Source organism: Calonectris borealis, chromosome 15 (genome assembly GCF_964195595.1).
Source record: "Calonectris borealis chromosome 15, bCalBor7.hap1.2, whole genome shotgun sequence".
Lineage (NCBI taxonomy): Eukaryota > Metazoa > Chordata > Aves > Procellariiformes > Procellariidae > Calonectris > Calonectris borealis.
This window is the reverse complement of record NC_134326.1, coordinates 19,245,464-19,263,851: the sequence shown is the minus strand read 5'-3', so window position 1 is coordinate 19,263,851 and position 18,388 is coordinate 19,245,464. Positions and strand designations below refer to the sequence as shown.

Here is an 18,388-nt window from a genome sequence, read left to right as displayed (position 1 = left end):
GGTCTTCGTTGGATTTGCAGGAGGACTGAGGAGAGTGGGTATATTGTCCTTTAAAGGAGAAAGCTTCAGGCTTCCTAGAGCTAATATCTAGCCTACTGTAATAACGAAAGCAGGAATAATGTGCCCTTTTGTAAAGTTCCAATTCATAATATTTTACAAATTCTATCAAAATAAAACATTCAAAGAGCATTTCATGTCTACAGCATTAAGTGTCCATAATTTCTGTCACCCACCCACAGTCTCAGGAGGTTACAAAACCCTTTCACAAGGAACCCTCTTTCCCAAGCAGCTAACTTCTCAAATATTCACTTCGTAAAGAAAATAGGGTGAATTCCTCACAGTGGTTAAGGGGAATGTAACTAAAAGGCAGCAATATAAATTTAGATGTCTACTGTAGGTAAAAGCTATGAAAAAGCTTTTTCCTTTGGATATACAGCAATGGCTCGTTACCATTCCACACCTCCTCTGCTGGTAAAGCAAAGGTTGCAGCAAGAAACATTTGATGTTGCAGAGGGTAGAGATGCACGTGAAGTTATGAAGCCATCGCATTTATGGATTCTGCCAAGACCACATTCTGCCATTAGTATGTGGGCAGTGCCTCTCCAGCTCCGTTTTAAAGGTTTCAGGCAAGAAAGCTTGAGCCAATTCTTTTGGGGGACTATTCAACACCAGCACTCATTACGCAAACGAACCGAAATTCTTGTTTTGTTTACAATATTCTGAACTCATGCAGTCATTACAGACACGGGCAACGCACTGTTTGTAGAGAATAAGCAAATAGTGAAATAAAATGAAAGTATCTTTGGCATACTGTATGATGGTGAATAGCTAACAGATTTGCAAACCAGAAATTATATCCACCTATATCAGATCTTTGCTTAAGTAGACATATGCATGCTCTACTGAAGGACGTTGCTGAGCGTTTCTTACCAGTGTGCTATGATTGCACAAAGGAGGCAAGCTATATGGTACAGTATGTAAACAGAATTAAAAAGAAAAGGAAGAGCTGTGCGCAAAGACAGTATGTACTGCATAGCTAACACACCATCTCCTAAAACAGCTCAGAGGCTCACGAGCAGCTTTGAGAGGCTACAAGGGCAGAGCACATGCATAGGAGTGAGCTGTGAGCAAGGCTTCTGCACGGCTCCACCATGCTGCCTTTCTTCTACAAAGCCAAGGAGGAGGAACGCAATCCAAGACCTCCACCCTACATGCGATGTTTATTCAGGCAATTACCTTTGATAACATAAACGCCTCTAGCAATCTAGTCAGTAATTAAATTGCATTTCAGCTGCACCCTTGACTTACAGTCTAGAAAGCTTTGCACTCCCTGTTTTATCTTGTTCCTAACCCAGTTCCTTTAGTTTTGGCTGCTAAACTCACTAGGACAGGGAAAGAACGTTTTGCTTGGTAGAACTATGCATCTTTGAAAAGAGATTTTATAAGTTTTTCTCCTTTCATATGTAGCCAAACTGTAGTTTATAACCAAATAAATGGCAGTTTAACATAGCAAAGATAGGAAGGGAATTTGCCCTTGAGCTTCCAGAGACAGAAGCCCTGTGGATGAAAGGTGCCCCAGCTCCAGAGAGGTGGGAGAGCTCTGTACCACTCAGCAGTCGTGCTCTTCCCTCTCGGGTTCATGGAAAGTCTGTATTATGTAGACTTCAAGAAGCCATGCTTGTTGCTCCTTGCCAGAGGAACGTCTACAGTGATGAGTGTTTCCAAAATCATCCGAAAAAATAAAAGGTCACACTACCGAGAGGAACTGCCTGACATTTTCATGAAGACGGTTCTCCTGCAGACCCATAAAGTGATTGGGAAGTGTGCTGGTTTATTATTTCAATTTTCCTAATGCAAAAGAAGGTGGCTTGAAAACACACTGTCTGTGTAGTGTTCTGATTAAAACCACATGTAAAGCTGAATTTAACATGCCATCCAGCCCCCAGACCTGCTGATGTCATTTCTTAACAACTTGATATCAAAGTGAAAAACAGATGTAGAAGCTTCCATAAGCTGTTGGCTTGGCTTACCTATCAGGCCTTTTTCTGTACTCGAAGTAACAGTTTTGTAAGTTGTATCAGCGCCTGGTTTAGAGTCCAAAACCTCCGTCTGCTCTGCTGTAGAGTTCTCCAGCCCCCTCCGCTTAATTGTCCCATAGTTTGTTTCGTAGGTGTCCGACAGTGAACTGGAGGAGGCCCAGCTCTGCCGGGACTGATCGAGCTCGACACTGGCTTTCGACTGCCTGTTGGTTTTGGAAAAGGCTTCAGAATACAAATAAGCCTCCTCAGAGTAACAGTTTGTTGGATCGACTTCAGCTATAGGTCCGTCCAGCTGGGTGTGACGGTAAGAATTGAGGAGATCCCAGCTCTTCTGGTTTGGGATATTCTGGAAGTTGTCATGAGAACTACTTGAGCATGAAGTCCAGCTTCCCCGGCCGCTATCTGCTGCCTCTACCGTGATATGTTCATGGGAGATCTCCTCGTTGCTCATGGAGGACGTGAAAGCCATCCCTCTGATGAGAGCAGGCCTAGTGATTGACCAGCTACATTCGAAAACAACAGAGAGCAGAAAAAAAAACCTCATCAGCTTTTAAAATAAGAGTGATGTACTCGGAGACAATTATCTGGTTTTAAAGGCATCTCATCTCTGGTTTTAAAACAGGTACACAGCAAGGTCAAGGCACACAGGAGCACTGACAAGAGACACTGTTATTCCTGACTCATTACTGCACACGGCAGCTGGGTAGTTATTCCCAAGGGAATAACAAGTCTGCAACAGGCATCTACAGGCTTGACCCCAGATCCTTAAAAACCTGGTCCACAGAAGCTTTCCTCTATCAACTACAGCAAGACAGTGCCTGACAGAAAGCAGAGGAGTAGCTATCTCTTAGTTTGAGGCTACTAACACCTTTTTCTTTGCATTTATAAACTAAAACCCAAATAAATATTTAGAATAAAGAACAACCCCTTCACTGGCAGCAACGTAAAGTTGTTTACACAGAGTGGAGGTAGTTGTATTTCAATAACATTTGGAAATATCGGGCATAAACAACATTTGTGGAAACGTTCTGGAGTGACAAATTCTGAAAACACAAGTACAAAATGTCTTGTTTAAAGAAATGGCTGCTAAAAGCTCTAATCGCTGTCAATGCATAATTAAGGGAAAAAAATAAAGCCAGGTTTGCATGAATTTAGAATACATGAAGTTACGATTGCTAGACATTATTCAAGTCTCTTAACTATTTCTGGTTATGCTAACAAATGCACGGGCAGCACAACATTAAAATTCAACACTATCCCTCAGCAGTTTACTGACACATTGTGAAATCGAGGAACATTTCTTAGATATGGGCAAACAACTTTTTCTCCTTGCTTTTCTATTTTATAAGTTCTAGCATAAAAACTGCTTTCTTCCCTCCAAAACCCACTGAAACTAAGGCATAAAGGAACAACCACAAAATGTGAACAATCTGCTTTTAATTTGCAAAGCAAAGAGCAAGTTTAGAGAGCAGCAGTGTCCTTGATGCAATTCACTCCACTTCAGCCACCACTGAAGGTGGCTTTTCATAGCCAGTATGAAGGGGCATTTAGCTCAGCACACTGTTCTGACTAAACTCTCAGCATGTGTTATGCCTTTTAGAACAGGGAATTATTTTCATTTATGAAGCACATCTTTAAATTCCCATTTTAGCCCAATGAAATAAACCGAATCACTAATGTCTTAAGAGCTGTATCACTTTAGCAAAGCATACGCTAATAGGCTTTGTTACAGGGGAAAGAACACCACAGAATATTGGTGTATTATAATCAATTATACAGAAACAACATACAGCTCTTTATAGAGTTCAATCATAAAAATCTTATATAGCTTTAGAGATGAGCTGTAAAATTAGAAATGTAAGGAGCATCTCTCATTTACTTGAATCCACAACATCTGAGAACAGAAGATGCTATCCCAAGAAGATTCCCACATATTAAATCTTATGGATCAAGGCTTAACATCTAGTAAGACAAAACCAAAAACTTCCAGTTCAAAGTGTCATCTGAAGACAAGTCACTGCACTAAAGTAACAAGACCTCTTGTGTGGAAACTCTCAGGAAGACAGTGACAGAAAGCTTCCAGTCTGCCTAAACAACAAATGATAATAAGAAAAATCCTTAAAAATCACATTAGAGCATGTTAAGTGACTGGCACTGCTGACTCAGAGAGAATTGATAGTATCCTGTTGTTCTTCTGCTGTCTCTCGTTACTGCACTAATTTGTGAAATATCATCCTAGCTTTTAACGCATTTGCAGTCTCCTGCAAGAGATGTCCATCTGAACCCCACCGATGGAAACAAGCTGTTGTTTACCCAAGTAATACTGTAAGTTTCTTGGGAAAACAGGCTCTTCCTACACAGAGCAGCCAGTACTCCAGCTTCTAGCAAGAGCTTAATAACCACAGTAGAGTGCATAACTGTGTCCTGACCGAAGCTTTGTTAGCCCTTTTGACACCAAGCCCAACCAAAACCAGTTGTATCTTACCCTGGGCATGGCTGCCCATAATCAGCCAGCGGCTGAGGATGTTCTTTTCTCTCTGCCCCCCCTGAATCCACCACAATGAGAGACTGGGACAAACTCCTCTCGTCCTGCAGCGCTGCCGACATCGAGTCCACTGAGCAGTTGCTCACGATGCTGGACCGGGATGAAATCTCACTGTGACTGGAGTCCGAGAAGTTATCAGATTTAGTGGAAGGTATGAGGGCGTAGCCTAAAGGAGAGGAGAAGAGAATGTCTTGGTCAAAGAGCAATTCGAGTTTACAAGGTACGACAATGAAGTATTGACACACACATTTCAGCAAGGATATTTAAAAGAAAAAACAATCGAACCCTGTTTGCATACAACTGGTCCACTGAAGTTTTTAGGGCACTAATGCTTTTAGCATCTATCAGCATCTAGCACTGTAATTTATTAATGCAAGCCTGGTGACACCAATAACCTACCTGCAACTCCACTACCCTCCAGACCAGAAGGTTAAACCTACATAAACAGGATCAACAGTTGCAGCATGAGTAGTGGGCGGATAGCTCAGGTCTCTCCAATTTTGCAAGCGCTGACTCCTCTAGCATAAATGCAGTGCATTTCCCACTATCCCTCTGCCCTACTGTTGTGTGAGACTCAAAAGATTTTGGCAGTGGATGAGGAGATGCTGACTGAGGTACAAGCCAGCTATTAGCACTCACGGATTAGCCATATGGTCCATTTCAGTTTTATTATCTGTTCCAAAATTAACAGAGAAGGAAGCAAAAGTGGGAAATACAACTTTGGCAGGAGCTGGACCAGACGCCAGCGTTACTCCTGCAGAAGGGAAACAGCTGAAGACCTCACCAGTTTCAGAGCAAAATACATAATGCCTTTTTTCTGCTTGGCTTACCCTTACTCTCAAATAACTTCTTTCAAACACAAATAATGTATATAGCCCCATATATCCAACACCTCCTCTTCCTGGAGGAACATAAAAGTGTGAACATAAAAGAGACTGGAGTGAACATAAAAGAGACTGCTATACTGGGGACTTCCGTGGGCTCCAGCTACATATATCCTGTAAACACTTCTGCTGGTATAGCTAAAGTGATTCCAGATGGGCTATCTGTCCCCACACTGCATCAGAAAAAGCCCTTAGTACAGACAACTTGCCTAAATAATTTATTTTGATGACCTTTGAGAATCAGGGAAAGAATTGAAATGAACTGAACTCGGCAAAATGCATCCGGGCTGGTCTGAGGGAAACCATGCTCAGGTCCTTCAGGTTTAGTGACTGGTCTCCCTCCACAAGTTCCTGAAAGTTGAACCATGTATCTAAGAGCACTGTCTGAACGCTTCTTGAACACCGACAGGCTTGGGGCCATGACCACTTCCCAGGGGAGCTTGTACCAGTGCCTGACCAGACCCTCAGTGAAGAACTTTTTCCCTAATATCCAATCTGAACTTCCAGCTTTAAGCCATTCCCAGGCATCCTATCACCTCACACCAGAGAGAAGAGATCAGCACCTCCCTCTCCGCTCCCCCTCGTGAAGAAGCTGTAGACAGCAATGAAGGCATCCTTCAGTCTCCTCTGCTCTAAGCTGAACAGACCAAGTGACCTCAGCCGCTGCTCATAAGTCATGCCCTCCAGTCCTCTCACCATCTTTGTTGCCCTCATTTGGACACATTCCAATAATATTTTTATATCCTCCTTCTATTGTGGAGCCCAAAACTGCACACAGCACCCAAGGTGACACCGCATCGATGCTGAATATAGCGGGACAATCTCTTCTTTCGACCAGTTCATTACACATCCTGAATTACATTGTCCCAGCTGCAGAATCCAGCATTTGTTCTTGTTATATTTCATAGAGTTGGTGACTGCTCAGTACTCTCATCTAGCAAGATCTCTCTATAAGGCCTCTCTACCCTGGAAGGAATCAATGGCTCCTCCTAATTTAGCATTGTCGGCAAACTTACTCGTGTGGACTCACCTCCCTGTGTCCAGGTCATCGATAAAAACATTGAAGAGCACTGGCCCTAAAATTGAGTCCTGGGGAGCACCACCAGTGACTGGCCGCCAGCCAGATGGTACCCATTTACTACAGCTCCTTGGGACCGACCCTTCAAGCCAATTGTTCACCCACAATTGTGGGTGTACGTATTGTGTACGTGCTGGACATCTTGTCCAGAAGGATACTATGGGAGACAGTATCAAAAGCTTTGCTAATATCCCAAACACCCACATCTGCTGCCTTCCCTTCGCCTTCGAGGTCGGTAATCTTGTCTTAAAAGGATATTAAATTAGTAAGGCATGACCTTCCCCTCATGAACCCATGTTGGCTTTGACTCACGACCACACTGTCTTTCCAGCATTTTTCAGTAACTCCCAGAATAACCTTCTCCATCATTTTACCTGGCATTGAAGTGAGACTGACAGGCTTATAATTACCAGGGTCTTTCTTGCCTTCCTTGAAAATCGGAATAACATTTGCTAGCTTCCAGTTAACTTGGACCTTCTCCAGAGTCATTGATAAATAACAGAGAGAGGTCTAGCAATAACATCGGCTGACTCTTTCAGTACCCTGGGATGAATCCCATCAGGCCCCATAGACTTATGTGCCTTCAGTTGCAGCAGCAAATTTAGGATGTTCAGATTTCAAGCGCTCTGGAGTATTCATCTCTTTAGGTAAGTCCATGCACCATTTTATGGGCAGACGAAAGTTCATTCTCTCGTGCTGTCAGGCAACAAAAATCAGGAGCTGTCTGTTAAATCAGTTTGGGTTTTTTTAAATTAAGAAAACCCAAAACATTCTGCCTCCAATAACTCTCTGGCCCATAGTTGTGGGTTGTTCCCCTTTATATGAGGGCAAAAGGTCTTGGATTAATGACTGTAGTGTTGGTTTGGGTTTTTTTAATTTAAATATTTTTTTCTTTAAGTTCCCACTGGGTTTCTCTACAGCAAATCCACTACATGTCAGGGAACACATCCCTGCCTTCACTACGAGAAAACAGTCTATGATATGCCTTACATTATGTGCATAAAAGTACAAAATTAGAACATTTATTTGAAAATACTGGATCATCAACTGCTTCATGTAAAGATAAACAAGCATCTGTAAATCAACCAAAACATGGTCTTTCTTTACAGGAGACTATATTAACGCACTGTTGACGTAGTCCTCAGACAAGCATTTTTCCCCAAATTCCTGCCAATCACTCGATTTCTCGCTTCATTTCTACCTACATACTTTGAGCTGGACTGCCATATATTTACATCAATTAGGTGAAAATGTGAAATGACCTGGCAGTGTAAAAGTCATGCCAGTGATACAGACAACTTAATACAGAATATTGATGCCATTAAGTCCATAAAAAATACACAGGTCATATAACATGGCATCTGGAGCCACTGGTATATAGGCCACTGAGCATACAGCTCATAATTTGAGAGATTTCACAGCTTAAGCATGATTATTGCTGTAAGATTTTAAGAGCAAATATGAGCATTGAATATCAATATTATCAAACTAAAGAACTGAACCTTACGAATGAAAAAGCATTTTTAAGATTAAATTTCAGTTTCTTTTCCTTTGACAATAATTAACACCTCATATTCTTTACTTTGTCTAATGGACTCCTTAAAAATAACATAACTGTATGGCCATAAGAACTGTTTTCACAGTGCATCTTAATTTTAAGACACTCTTCAAGAACTTCACAGATCTGGAGAACAAAAGGACTCCTCTTCATTAAAAGAGATTAACACTATCTGAAAGCTGAGTCATTAAATAACAGCACATATATATAAACAGACTAAATGCAAGTCTTCACTGGGCTGAAAAGGTTGGCAGATGTGACCGATGCAAATATACACCAACACTGGAAGTAAGCATTCAATTTACATCATATGAGGGACTATCTAGAGTCTATCTAAGAGAATATTGCAGAACTTACTGTTCCATTGGCATTTGCGAAACACTAAGTAACAGAACTGTCACTGTACCTGTTCCTTGATTCTCTAAACTTCACATTATTGTCTTCACTGCACTGTAAGGGTGATTAGCTATAAATAACTGACACAAATATCTGGAAGGGAAGCACATTAAACAGCTTAAACATGTAAATGAATAATGCTGAAATAACTTAGATGAGATCAGTATATCCAACACAAAGTAGACATCATAGTCTTTCTTCTAAAAATACATCATATAGTCTTCCTTCTCCTTTTAGACTTCATGCATAGGCAGTAAGATGTCCACAGACTGCTGTTGCTATAGATACTTGCTGTACTCAGAGCATCACTGTCTTTCTCCTTTTGGTTTTCACTCCCTTCTGAGGCTTCGTACTCTGCTTCCCTTTTTGCAGTAAAAGCTGTTCTTTCCCTGGAGAAGCTTCTTTCCCTAAGTCTTCTAAACCGAGGTCCCTTCATTTTCCTGTGCTCACGCTCAGCTTCTGCCTTTTTGCTCTCATCCTCTCTTTTTCCCTTTTCACTTATGTCAGAACTGTCTCTTGCTTTCAAAATCATCTGAATTTTCTTTTGTAAATAAGCCCCACCTATTCCGTAGCTGCGTTGTCCACTGTTCTTGTTGCTGGTTTCACTGGCGAGTGATGAGGAAGAGCCAGAGAGATTCATCTGACTGCAGTTATCCGACCTTTGGATGTTACCAACTACAACAAAGTACACACAGGCAGATCTCGATAAGTGACGAGATAAATAACAGCAAAAATAACATCCTGATTTTAAAACATTTTTTCTTCAATCCTATTTGCATATCACTTGGGTATAGCTCAAAAGAAAATGAAATCTAAGATTAAGTGGAATGTGTTCATGCCTAAAATTATGTCTTTCAGCTGTCTGTGAAGCACCTAATTTTAGTTCAATGAGCTGTTAGCACTACACATAAAACAGGGTATGGATCACCTCAATCAAATTAGATCAGTGCTAAAAATATGCTGAAAGCAAGTTGAATTAATGAAATCATCCTAAAGAAACAAAATATTATTTTCAAAGAACCAGATGAAAGTTAACAAAAATAACATGTTCATAAGCGATGCTCAAAAATCCCAGCGGAGCTAGGTTTGGCAACCCAAGTAATTAAGCTTCTTCTACTGTGTTTAAGCAAAATAAGTGGCATTCTCCTAAAGGAAACAGTATCTTGTGAAGGCAGAAGTGGACGAACCAGCATGATCTCCCACTGAAAAGGGTGAGAAGATGCAGTAAGTCACCATGCCATGCCATGCTAATCCAGTGGCTTTGGGCTGTCAGTGAGTCAAAAGCAGCACAGAAGGGAGGGAGAAATGCCTTACACCGTTCAACAGTGACCACACTGGCTGACTACAAAGCGGTGTTAAGAGATTTCAAATGAATTCCCATCCAAGGTTGACTAATGATGAAGTGATGCGGGTCTTTTAAGATGAAGACATCAAAAATAAAGGGATTCTCAGGGCGTCATGATAGACAGGGATGTATACAAAGCCCTGTGCACAAGAACAAAAAATATGAATAGCGACTTGAGGATTTAGATGGATGCACTACTTTTGCAGCTATCAAACCCATCTGTTCTGGAGAACTACGACACCATTTTATCTCCAGCTCCATCTAATCACCTGATATTCCAGCCACCTTAGGCAAAAACACAAGATGTCTCAACAGCTGCAGTTTCTGTGGAACACTGTCGTCTTCAAGAAATCCCCAGGTTTGCGAATCCCATTCGTATAAGTGGTCACCTAAATCTGAACTGATACACTGGCGGGCATCAGCGCTTTTCCCAAGGTCTATTAGGAATTCTGTCAGAAGCACTTAAATTGTTCCTCTTTTTAAACAGCAGGTGACTTTTAAGGCCAAACCATATAAATACATTCGAAAACTATGTCTATTCATAGAGAGACATGATTCTACTCTTGACATGAATATTCTAAACTACTATTTCTCTTACATGTCATTACCAACAAACATTCCTGCCACTGCCCACCCTGGTTTTAGTACAACACCGGCACGAGTTCCCGAGACGGATGCTGACAGGCGCACTGAACAATCACGCAGCACACGTACCTTTGCGTGGAGAGCCCTGCGGAGAAGCGGGTGGGCTGGAGTGCAAAGAAGATGCCATGGACATAGTGTCATCTGTTTGTTTCTTACTATTTACTTCCTCAGACAAGCTTAATGACTTCTGTGGGGAGCCTGTACCTACGAAAACAACAGAATCATTTACTGTATATTGTTCTTCTTTCGAGTTAGTGATATCTGTTTAAACTACAAATGTTGAACAATCACTCGAGTATTCAGCAAAGAGAGGAGCAGATGCTCAGATGAATTCTGCACGTGGAGGCAGTCTCCATTTCAAATTTAGATCAGATCAGCAGTGGCCACTGCTACTGCTGGCTGCTCATCTGAAGTGTGTTGAAACACCCTGGTCATAACCAAAACCACTGCAACAGATACGCTAGCCGTGGTTTTGGTTAAGGATTAAAAACTCTATAGAAGCTTGGAGGAAACCCTTGCCCATGACACTGTTGGGACAGTGATAAAAACAACTTGCGTCATAGCCAACAAGTCAGTTCAAGATCTTCACAACCAGGAGTTCTCAAATCAGCACTCACGGGCACTATACACAACTCAGCAAGTTTAGCAAAATCAGTGTACCATGGTACTTCGCAAACTGATGATTTGATATATTTTGTTCTCTATTAGACCACCTTGCAGAGGACACCGTGCTGAGGAGTTAAAATTTAAGTTCTCAATAGCTTAGATCAACACTGAACACTTAACACATGGGAATGAAGAAACACCTCTCAGCAAAGTTTCTGGAACATATCAAGTTGCACAAACTTTTAAGAGGAGACTTGAAATAAATACTAACTGGAAACACTATTTTATATGCTGCAATATACTATTTTCTGAAGCTATTTTAATGGATATTGATGTTTCATGTATCATAGAATCATTTCATATCATTTACTGACTGCAACTAACCTTATTTAATAACCCACAATTGTAGCCTTCAAATGATCCAACAGTTATGCAAATAGGTCAAAAGCATTTTACCACATAACACTGCTTTGCAACTACCAAATTTAGAGACAGAAAAAAAATTGATGCTCACTAGGAGCAACTAGTAACATATGTTGCTGCATTTGACAATAACGTTGTTATAACATTACAACAGAGCTTAAAATATTAAATGTCTGTGATTTGTTTCAATGATTTCACCTAAATATATTATACTTCATTTTGTCATGAAAAGAAACAAGCCATGTTGTTTTACTCCATTTGTGCAAGATCCCTTTAGAATGCAGAAATACACAGTAAAAGACTTAACAGTACACCTGACCTGTTCAAGAGAGAGATATTAAGACCATTTCAGTTAGAACATGTTCTTTAGCTCAAGGGGGGGGGGGGGGAAGTGACAAAGCAAGAGTATATTTGGAGACAGCACCTTACCATTAGCTGTTTTAAGAAAAGTTATTAAAGATTGTGCAAATGACTAAGTTAACGGCTCTCTTTAAAACACAGTAATATGCTTCAGCTATTTTAAAGTGAATGAAGTCAATGAAGCACAATGGTATCTCAAATAATCCACCCAGCTACAAACAGCTCCTCCCTCTTATTTACTTAATCTATAAAACTCTCCAGACAGGTGAACCGAAGATACTCACTGAATGTGACATGATCCTTTGCCAGTCCCTTTTTCCTACTGGGGTATAAATTCACCGTTGGAACCTGAAGAACTTGACTCATCCTGTTTTGTTGATGCTGATGGGCTTTAGTGGTTTGGCCAATTGATCTCATGGGTACTGGAGACATTTCTGAGGATTTCGCTCCTCTTCTCTCACTTAAATTCTTTGTCACTGTTATGGAAAAATTGCGTATAAATAACTTGCACTTTGAATTGCAGGATTATTACAGTCATTCTGAGTACAACCATCCAGACAAAGCAACCATGGTATGAAGCAGATAAACGTATTTGAAACCATTTCTATTCCAAACACACCTATCTCGTTACACTGAAGAGGCTGTTACGTGAAATGGCGTTAAAAATCCTAAATTCTTTAAAGTGTCATAGAGGTATTTTATCAAAAGACAAAAAATGTGATTTATTTCTACCACAATTAAAGTCTTTATTTTAGATATTTGTACATAAGGTGCAAAAGCATAACAGCATCTTCTTCAAGATTACGTAATGCCACTGAAGGGAGAAGGAACGGTTGTTTTGCAGCTGGCATCAAACGTTTCACTAGGTGGCACAATCGATTTACAACACAGGGCGCCGATTCGGCTTCTACTTTAATCACACAGCAATTAATAAACTCTGAAGTTAAGGTCATGCGACTTCTCCTTAAATTCCCTTGGAAAAGTCTGGATTGCAGCATTACTGCTGCTCATTCCTTCTGCAAGCAAGGCCAGGAGAGTTTCACTACTGAGACAAGAGACTGGGGAACTGTACCTCCTACTTTTCTGGATACGTGCAAAATAAAAAAACCTATCTGCACAAAAACAATGTGCAAAACCATGTACCAGGCTCCCTGATTCAAAGCTGCTTGGTCAAAATTTAAGTGTGGGTAAATGCACCAAGTGCAGAGGAACTCCCTGGGGAGCGGTTCAGCGCTCCCGCTCCACTGGAACAAAAACCACGAGGGGGCTGGCAGTTCCCTCATGCTCCGCATCGCTCCCCCATCCTTCTGCTGGCTCTGCAAACTATGAGTGTAATCTCAACCAGATCAATTACCTGTGGTTTTTGGTTTGGTGTTGGTGGGTTTTTTTGGGGGGGGCGGGGAGGGCAATTTTTAAAAATAGGTACTTTAATAACATGCCACTCTACTATATATTTAGTTGTATATCATCCACCTAACCTTCATTTTCCTTTTTTGAAGTTTGAGAAAAAAAGGACTTGATTTGCTTAACTACATGGAGTAAAACAGTCAGTATATATTCCCTATTTTTATTTCCAAATATCTACGGCTAGCACTGTGCAAACAGGATTTTAAATTATTTATTTAAAACAATCGAAAAACATAGCATTTATGTTTATCTCCTGGGCCTAGTATGGCCACCTCTTATGTTTGCACATAGATCATCTGTGAAGAGTTCATCCTGACATACTTTAATTTATAGTTTCGGCAGGGGTGTAAAGCATAAAACCCACAACGGCGTTACCTCTACGTAGAAACATTCTGTGCTGTTTCGTATCTGGCTGAACACAGCACAGGCAGAACACCTCTACCAGCAATGTACAATGCCGTGCATATTTCTATTCAGAGCTACCTGTGATTTCTGGTGACCTCAGGCACAAGGCCAGTGTGAATATACAGAATTTAGCATTTTTAAAAAAGGAGTCAAATATGGCCATTTCCAGGATTCCTGTATCAGTGCTATTTAAAAGGAAATGTTAAAAAAATTGCATAGGAAGGCACCTTACGAAATAACAAGGATTTGCATTCTCAATACTGAATAATGGAAAGGGCTTAAAATTTCATCTTCAAGATGCCATCTCCTAGTCATGCCTTTAACTTACCTCAGAGACAAAACGGTATTTGAGGACAAAAAAAGTCTTAAAATGCTGCATTTGGACAACAAACAAGCATGAAACATTATTTTGATTAGCAAGGTTGCTACTCTTCCATTTTGAAACAAACCTACCTTTCGAGCACATGAAAATTTCTAAGGATAAAAATAAAACGCAATTATCATTTCTCATTTTTAAATAAGAATTTACTGAACTGTGTAAGACAGCAGGTCAGATAACAGTTTGTTTAGTTAGACAGTTGCACTGGAGTTCAAATTATGAAAACTGTCCTGCTGTAGCCCTCAATTTTTGGACTGTCAAGCCACATCAATCCTATCAGTCAATATTGACCTAACTTCTCCTTCTCAATAATCTTCGTTTATTCTAAGCTTTAATCCATTGCAGTTTCCATATTGATTTTGTCTCTTTTCATTTTCTTGCTATTCATACGGTAAACGTTACTTTTATCCTTCCTAATTCTGTATAAGGACAGCAGGGCAAGAATAGAGCTAATGTACTATTGAATTTCCTTCCAGACTGATGAAAAGACACACAGTTTAAGAACTAAGGTCAAAATAGAAAACATCACTGAAGTTTTCTGAGCTCAACCAGGATCAGAAGATAAATGCTGGCTTGCTGAAATTGTTAGTACATGAATTGACAAACAAGCACTTACTAGAGTATTTTTTCTTGAAGGGAGAAGAGAAAGATCTTAAATGAGTATTTCTAGGGAAGGAACAAGATTTTTATAAATTTTATAGATCATGCCACCGTCCTGGATCACTGTACTTACGAGTGCTATACGCAGGCTCACACTGAAGTGACAATATTTGGATCTTTTCTTCGTCTGTCTCTACATTCAGGTTGGACAAGTACTGCTTCACCTTCCTCGCCATCTGGGCATCCTCGTACAGCTTCTTGGCATTCAGAAGTGAGCTGCGTCGGGCACGTTTTTTGTGAGCACCTCCCTGTACATCCAGCATGTTCGAGTTTGTGCTGCCCTGGCTCAGAGATCTATAAAAGAAAAGAGCAAAGCGGTAAAGTTTTAGTTCTCAACAGCAATAAGGAGCTACAGTAGCACACGCCAAAGCAGATTAATATCAATAATCTTCAGTTAGGGCTAGTGCATGCTGATGCAAATGAGTTAAAAAGATGAACAGCATTAAAACAACACTTGTCTTAAAATATTCTGTAAACTGATAGCAGCAATTTGAGTCTAGAAAAGGATTGCATATAAAAGTGTGGAACTAGCAAGAATGAGGCGCAATGCTTGCGTAAAGTACCCATTTAGCTCTGCTAATGAATCGCAGTCTTGTTCTGCAAAACCCACTCTATTCTAACTGCCGATTGTAAGAGCGGACAAACTTGATAACTTCGTTTGTTTAAAGCATTTGGTACCCACTGTTTGCATCAGGCTTACAACAGAAACTTCTTGCAATTCAGCTGAGTACAGAAGTGAGTGACTAGTGTAATCCTCTTAGAAAACTGAGCTTCTGACAATGTTTAAATAAGGGGAAAAATTATGTTAAATATGCAAAGTACATTATATTACGCACTTAACTTCTTTCTCCAATTAAGTAAACACATTCACAGAAGAGCAGCTCGTTAAAAAAATGTATCCCAACAAAGGTCAGGAAGGCAGTGATAATATATATATGCCCAGACTTGTACAAACTTGCATCTATGAAAGATGACGCTCCTCAATGCTCCTAATTTTGAGCTGCCAATTCTATCAGCAACTGAAGCAAAAATAAATAATCCCCAAATGGTTCACGTACATCAGTTAGTCTCCCTGACAGTCACTCCTATTCACACTAGTCCTAACCCATTTTTTAATAAATGGAGATCACAGTATACGTAACATGTAAATTCTAATGGAATTGTTTGAAGTTGGTTGGTTGTTGGGTTTTTTTAAACATTCAGAGGAATAACTTTATTTTAAAAGGTTAAATTATTTGTAAAGACGTTTATCGAGATCTTGGGTGCATTTACACTATCACAAGTGGCAGAATAAATGATTTCCAGCACAGAAGAGCCATAATGGCTAAAAGAGTCAGAATGAAATATATTGTTTGAGGAAGTCTAAGGAATGGAGCACACTGAGCTTAGAAAAATAAGAAATGGTGGGAAACAGCTGACTGCAACATTTTCAAAGACGTTAAATAAATAAATTAAAGAGAAAATATAAGCTTAAAAACTGGCAGTAATTCATAGCTTAATTAAATAAAAAAGTAATGCGATTATAGGCAAAGAGCAGCAAAAGGCATGATGGACTGTTCACACCTATTCAAACCAAGGGGGCACGCCTATCTCCGACAGATAAGAACAAAGCTAATATCTATTATATAATGAAACGGGAAACTACACTATGTTTATTTTTAATTATATAAATATTTTATTGCTTATGCACACACTGTTTTTGTTTTAAGTCTGGACTTGACTTTTTAAGGCAATTTAATTGAATTTCCTTTAAAAATTATTTTTCCTTATTCACTTGCGTTCACAGTAATCCCAAGGGTTAGAAATTACGGTGGCTCCAGTTGGGTCCTAGGTATTTCTCCGCATGAGCTGCACCGTGAGCAGTTGATTATTGACCCCCTAACACTGCCAGCCGAGTTCTCCTGCATCAAAGGCACCCACACGTTGCTGATTTCCCATCAGGGACTGGTATCCAAACCTGCTCTCCCCAGTTTGTCTAGCACAAGCCCTGGCACCGTCCCCACCACTGGTGGTGGTGGTACATCTGTTCTCTGCACAGAAGTGCCTGGATACTCTTTGCTGACAAATCGTGTTGCCATGCCAGGCTTCCTCTGCCACTTGCAAAGCAACTGTAGGGAGAACAAAGCACCGTGAGCACTCCTGCCTCCAACCTCTACGCAGAATGTCGACATACTAATGTATAGCTGGCTTTAAACCAGATGTCCACAGTATACAAAGAAGCAGAGTTTCAAGTGCAAAGGCACACAGGCTTAGGTACACAGATAACAGTTGATGGGCAAAAACACACATAAGAGCACAAAATATGGCTACAATGTCATCTTAAAATCACTGCCATGTGTCAGCCAGGAATTTCACTAGCCAATCTTAGTACTCTCATTTGTAGTCACTCCATTATTCAGTCCTTGCACAATCAAGACTCCCGGTGAAATCAATGAGGATTTTGGTGTATGAAAGATGAGATACATTTCAAATATATACTAAAAATAAATACTTTGAAGCTTGAACTCAAACTTCAGGGGGGAAATTCCTATATCATTATCACAATTCAAAGTGTCCTTATAGTTTAAAATGCAGAATGGCTTCAACTTTTCTGTTACACGTTAAAAAGCAAGTTATTTATTTCCCAAAATAGTTTGCCTTCCAATATAACTGCACAGCAGGGTTTTCTTTATGCATAAAGCCAAAACTCAAACAACTTATCTAGTACACAAAAGCAACTCAGAATTTTTATAGCTGCAGTATAACGTTGACTGTAACTCCTTATTCCTGTTTTCCAAAAAGTATGTATTGCAGGGTTAATAAAATGCATGCTGTATTTCAGATGCATGCACTAACGAGGAGGATGCAGTATGTTAAGAGTTGCGTAATCTTTATTTATCTTAGTTGCATTCATCTCTACACTTACCCCAAACTTCTCCACCTCTTCTTCCTGTAAGCAAGAGCCATATACATTGAAGCATGTATTTGAACAGAAAAGCACAGGAAAAAAATAAAACAGTTGAGAGTCAGGAAGAAAGATGTAGACAGGAAAGAACAGAAAAGAAAAAATTTCTGTACAGCAAAATTCTTCTCAAACAATAACACAATGTTTTAATGGAATGCAAGGGCAGAACTTGCTCAAATACTTTAATATGGAAGAACATCTATCAGTTTTTTGTTTATTTTTAAGTTTAACCTATGAATTTAAAAACGAAACTTGCATTAAATTTTCCTGTTAACTATTTCCCATAAGTCAAGTTCAATTTTGATGGAGTGAGCGAAAACTGTTTAACTTATTCATATTGCAGAAAGTGTGATTAAATTAATTTATTCTTTGCAATAGGACTGCGGTATGAGAAATAATCATCAGTATGCAAGTTTATGATGTTGTTTTCTCTTGATTGCTTGCTGGAAAACAAGCTAGTTGCCAAATACATGCTGAAAAAATAGATGCTCTATATTAATCGGTAATCAACTTGCTAGCAAGTCTCATGTTACCGCTAACAAACATCTTTTCTTGTTCATTTTTAATCTTCAAAAGCATTTATTGGTGCTTCATAACACAAACTGATAGATCAAACACCAGAGGCAATGAAAATGAATATAAATGATGTGAAAACATGGAATTATCTTCCTTAAAACATGGAATTATCTTCCTTTAATCTTTGGCACTATCCCT

At 39.8% G+C, this 18,388-nt stretch overlaps 1 protein-coding gene across 6 annotated transcripts in view; it reads right to left on the bottom strand.

Annotated features, from left to right (window-relative positions):
* RAPGEF6 (Rap guanine nucleotide exchange factor 6) overlaps positions 1-18,388 on the bottom strand; it is a 134,862-nt gene that overhangs the window by 7,578 nt on the left and 108,896 nt on the right. For 4 of the 6 annotated variants that reach the window (XM_075164552.1, XM_075164548.1, XM_075164549.1 and 1 more), the window contains 7 exons: positions 17,636-17,659; positions 14,804-15,024; positions 12,164-12,355; positions 10,560-10,694; positions 9,062-9,175; positions 4,525-4,750; positions 2,031-2,542 (listed from right to left, as the gene is read on the bottom strand). In XM_075164552.1, coding sequence (XP_075020653.1) covers positions 2,031-2,542; positions 4,525-4,750; positions 9,062-9,175; positions 10,560-10,694; positions 12,164-12,355; positions 14,804-15,024; positions 17,636-17,659 — 1,424 coding nt within the window. The remainder of the gene's footprint in view (positions 1-2,030; positions 2,543-4,524; positions 4,751-9,061; positions 9,176-10,559; positions 10,695-12,163; positions 12,356-14,803; positions 15,025-17,635; positions 17,660-18,388) is intronic. The other 2 variants (XM_075164550.1, XM_075164551.1) reach the window with 1 other exon arrangement.